Consider the following 2,921-nt stretch of genomic DNA (forward strand, 5'->3'; position numbering starts at 1 on the left):
ATTAATCAACTAGGAGGGAAAGTGTGAAAGAGAATGTAAACAAACTTAGCGTATCCAGACGACGACTTCACAAGTAGAACATTTTTATCCTCTTTGCGGATGAAATAACGCTATACAAATGTTTCAATTTGCATCTATGATGTACTGACAGGCAAAGAATGTAAAATAATTATCACAGCGCGATAACTATCGAACGTTTGGACAAGATGTTAAAGATTGTCAACAACCATGAAAACATATCCCGCTAGAATGATTTCATTAGTTCCAGCGCTTCTTATTGGATGCTTTTCATCACTGCTCCGCAGTTGGGCGGGTTATAGTGTCAGCAATTTTCTGATTGGATAAAATTCTTACATTGAGAAGCGATGCAGAATCCGATAAATACACGCTGAAAGAACATCCTGTGTGTATTCAGTAAATTGAAATTATATTAAACGGGTTCTTCAAACGAAATAAACGGATGTTTTAAAACAAATGTTAGAGCGAATTTGAAGGAGTTTAATTGATTTTTATTTGACGAAAACAAACTGGCAATGGTGCAATCAGTTTCAATGGAATCTAATCCTCTTTCTCAGATGCGCTTGCATCCATTTAGTATCAGATGTGTTTTAGGTGAAACAAATAAGTTTGACAATGAAGAACAAAAACTCGATGCGAATAGAAATGAGTACGATGTGAGAAAAGAACTAATTGAAAAAGAGCAGTCGGAGAGTCGTTTCCGACGAGTAGAAGATACCGGTGATAGTGACTCAAGTTATTGTAAAGATGAAGATAGTGATGTTGAAATAAATGTTGACGACGTCAATGTTAATGACGAACATGACTTTGAAGAGTGTAATGATAACCAAGCAGACGACTTTGAACAGACTTTTTCACCTGGTGAGCAGAATTCTGCGGGACACATAAGTGACGATGGCGATGTGAAAATGAATAAAAGTTGCGAGAAAAAGGAATCGGATGTTGATGAGTCTTCAAAGAAGCCAGAGAAACCACCATTCAGTTACAATGCATTAATCATGATGGCGATTAGAAGCAGCCCAGAGAAAAGACTGACACTTAATGGTATCTATGAATTTATCATGAAAAACTTTCCATATTATAAAGAAAATAAACAAGGTTGGCAAAATTCTATCAGGCATAATTTGAGCCTAAACAAATGCTTTGTGAAGGTGCCGAGACATTATGACGATCCAGGCAAGGGAAACTACTGGATGTTAGATCCCTCTGCAGACGACGTTTTCATAGGCGGTACAACCGGAAAGCTTCGGCGTCGATCGACTACAGCATCACGTAGCAGACTGGCAGCGTTCAAGCGTATGGGGTTCCCTCATCTTCAACCGATGACATATTCACCTATGAGTGATAGAAGCGTTCCGTATGGATGGCCCTTTTCACAACTGTATCCTATGCACGGCTCAGCTAATGGGGCAAGTTTGGGACTGTCTTCATTCCCGATGTATCCATATTATTCGCGCGTTCTTTCAACGGCGGCTGCAGTCGGAAGGGCTGCAAGTAATTCAAGATTGAACTTTTCTATGGACAGAATCCTCGGGAACGAGCCGGTGAATCTTAGCAATACTTCTTCAAGTGTTCAGAGTTTACAAACTGAAAAATCAGCTGTAAATATGTCGTCTTCACAGACACGGGGTTTGATGAACCCGGCAATACAGTCACTTTACCGCCAGGCGGCATCTCAAGGAACTATTTCACCGTGTTTCGTAAATGGAGTAGACCTAAGTGCTTCCAGTATGAGAGACTTTAGTATTTCGTCGTCGTCTGCCTTTACTGCGACTTTAAAATCTTTGGCGGGAAATCATCATGCTAGTGACGTTCGGATTCCATAAATATATAATATATGATATTCATATAGTTCAATCTTTAAATTCTTTTGTAAATAATAAAGTTAAAATGTCATTATTTTTTCGAAGTGAAATTTGACAGTTTTTTCAACTGCAATTTTAAAAGAAATTTAGAATTCTGTCTCACGTTTGACACTGGTAGATTTATTGCACATAATGGGATATATAATAAGGTAAAATATTTTGATATTTTCGTCGGAAAATAGTGAAATTATTGATGCAAATATTGTAAAAAATTGAAAAAGATATATTTATTGAGCATATATATATATTGAAGCGGCAAAATAAAATGATTTTGAAAATAAAATGTCTTTTGTTTCTACCGTACATTTTAAGAATTCAACAAGACTTAGTATGTGTTTATATTAACATAATATATATACTTATATTTTAGACGGATTCTCTCAATTAACTAATATTAGTTTTACTGTTGATTTTTGAGTAGTTGAATATAATTATTTGTTTTTGTTATTCTGTGTGTTGGAAGAGGTTTGATTGCAAATAAGTATTTTGCAATAATTATTTACCCTTTAGACAGATTCCGTGCCGTCTGATCTTACAAATATTTTTTAAATTTCCCTAAAAAGTGAATGGTTTAGTCCTGTTTGAAAGATGGACAAGTCCATTTAAGATATTTAGCGTAGTAAGTGTTAAAAATATAAAAAGTAAGCTCTTTGCCTCCACGTGAGTACACATATTGAAAATAAATGAAATCAAATTTAAGAAAATATTTGAAAAACTTAAGAACATGCATAAATATTCTTTCCCAAACCTCATAGGTAAACCACATGTTTTATTTTTTACATTTTATTTATTTTTTTTTTGTAAATATGACTGGCTTTACTATACAATTGCTTCTACTCTTAAGCTAATATTTTATTGGCTTTTTATGCATATTTTCCCTCAATAGATAGATCCATTATGATTCTTTTTTTTTATATTTTTTACAGTATATTGAATTTTTAAAAGAAATATTTAATTTCACTTAACAATAGGATATTGGGATAAAATCTAAATTTTCAATAAAAAATGTGAGTGCGTGCTGCACTTACAAAAACATGG

At 34.2% G+C, this 2,921-nt stretch overlaps 1 protein-coding gene across 1 annotated transcript; it reads left to right on the top strand.

Moving 5' to 3' along the window:
- The first annotated feature begins 366 nt into the window (after positions 1–366).
- LOC132744994 (forkhead box protein G1-like) lies at positions 367–2,160 on the top strand. Its single transcript, XM_060733822.1, has one exon. The coding sequence runs from the start codon at positions 534–536 to the stop codon at positions 1,842–1,844; it is 1,311 nt and encodes a 436-aa protein (XP_060589805.1). The 5' UTR covers positions 367–533; the 3' UTR covers positions 1,845–2,160.
- Positions 2,161–2,921: the final 761 nt, after the last annotated feature.

This window comes from Ruditapes philippinarum, unplaced genomic scaffold (assembly GCF_026571515.1).
Source record: "Ruditapes philippinarum isolate M1 unplaced genomic scaffold, ASM2657151v2 ctg2973_1_1_1_1, whole genome shotgun sequence".
Taxonomy (NCBI): Eukaryota; Metazoa; Mollusca; class Bivalvia; order Venerida; family Veneridae; genus Ruditapes; species Ruditapes philippinarum.

Coding starts and splice junctions, on each gene's coding strand:
- LOC132744994 (XM_060733822.1), top strand. CDS start 534: ATGGTGCAATCAGTTTCAATGGAATCTAATCCTCTTTCTCAGATGCGC.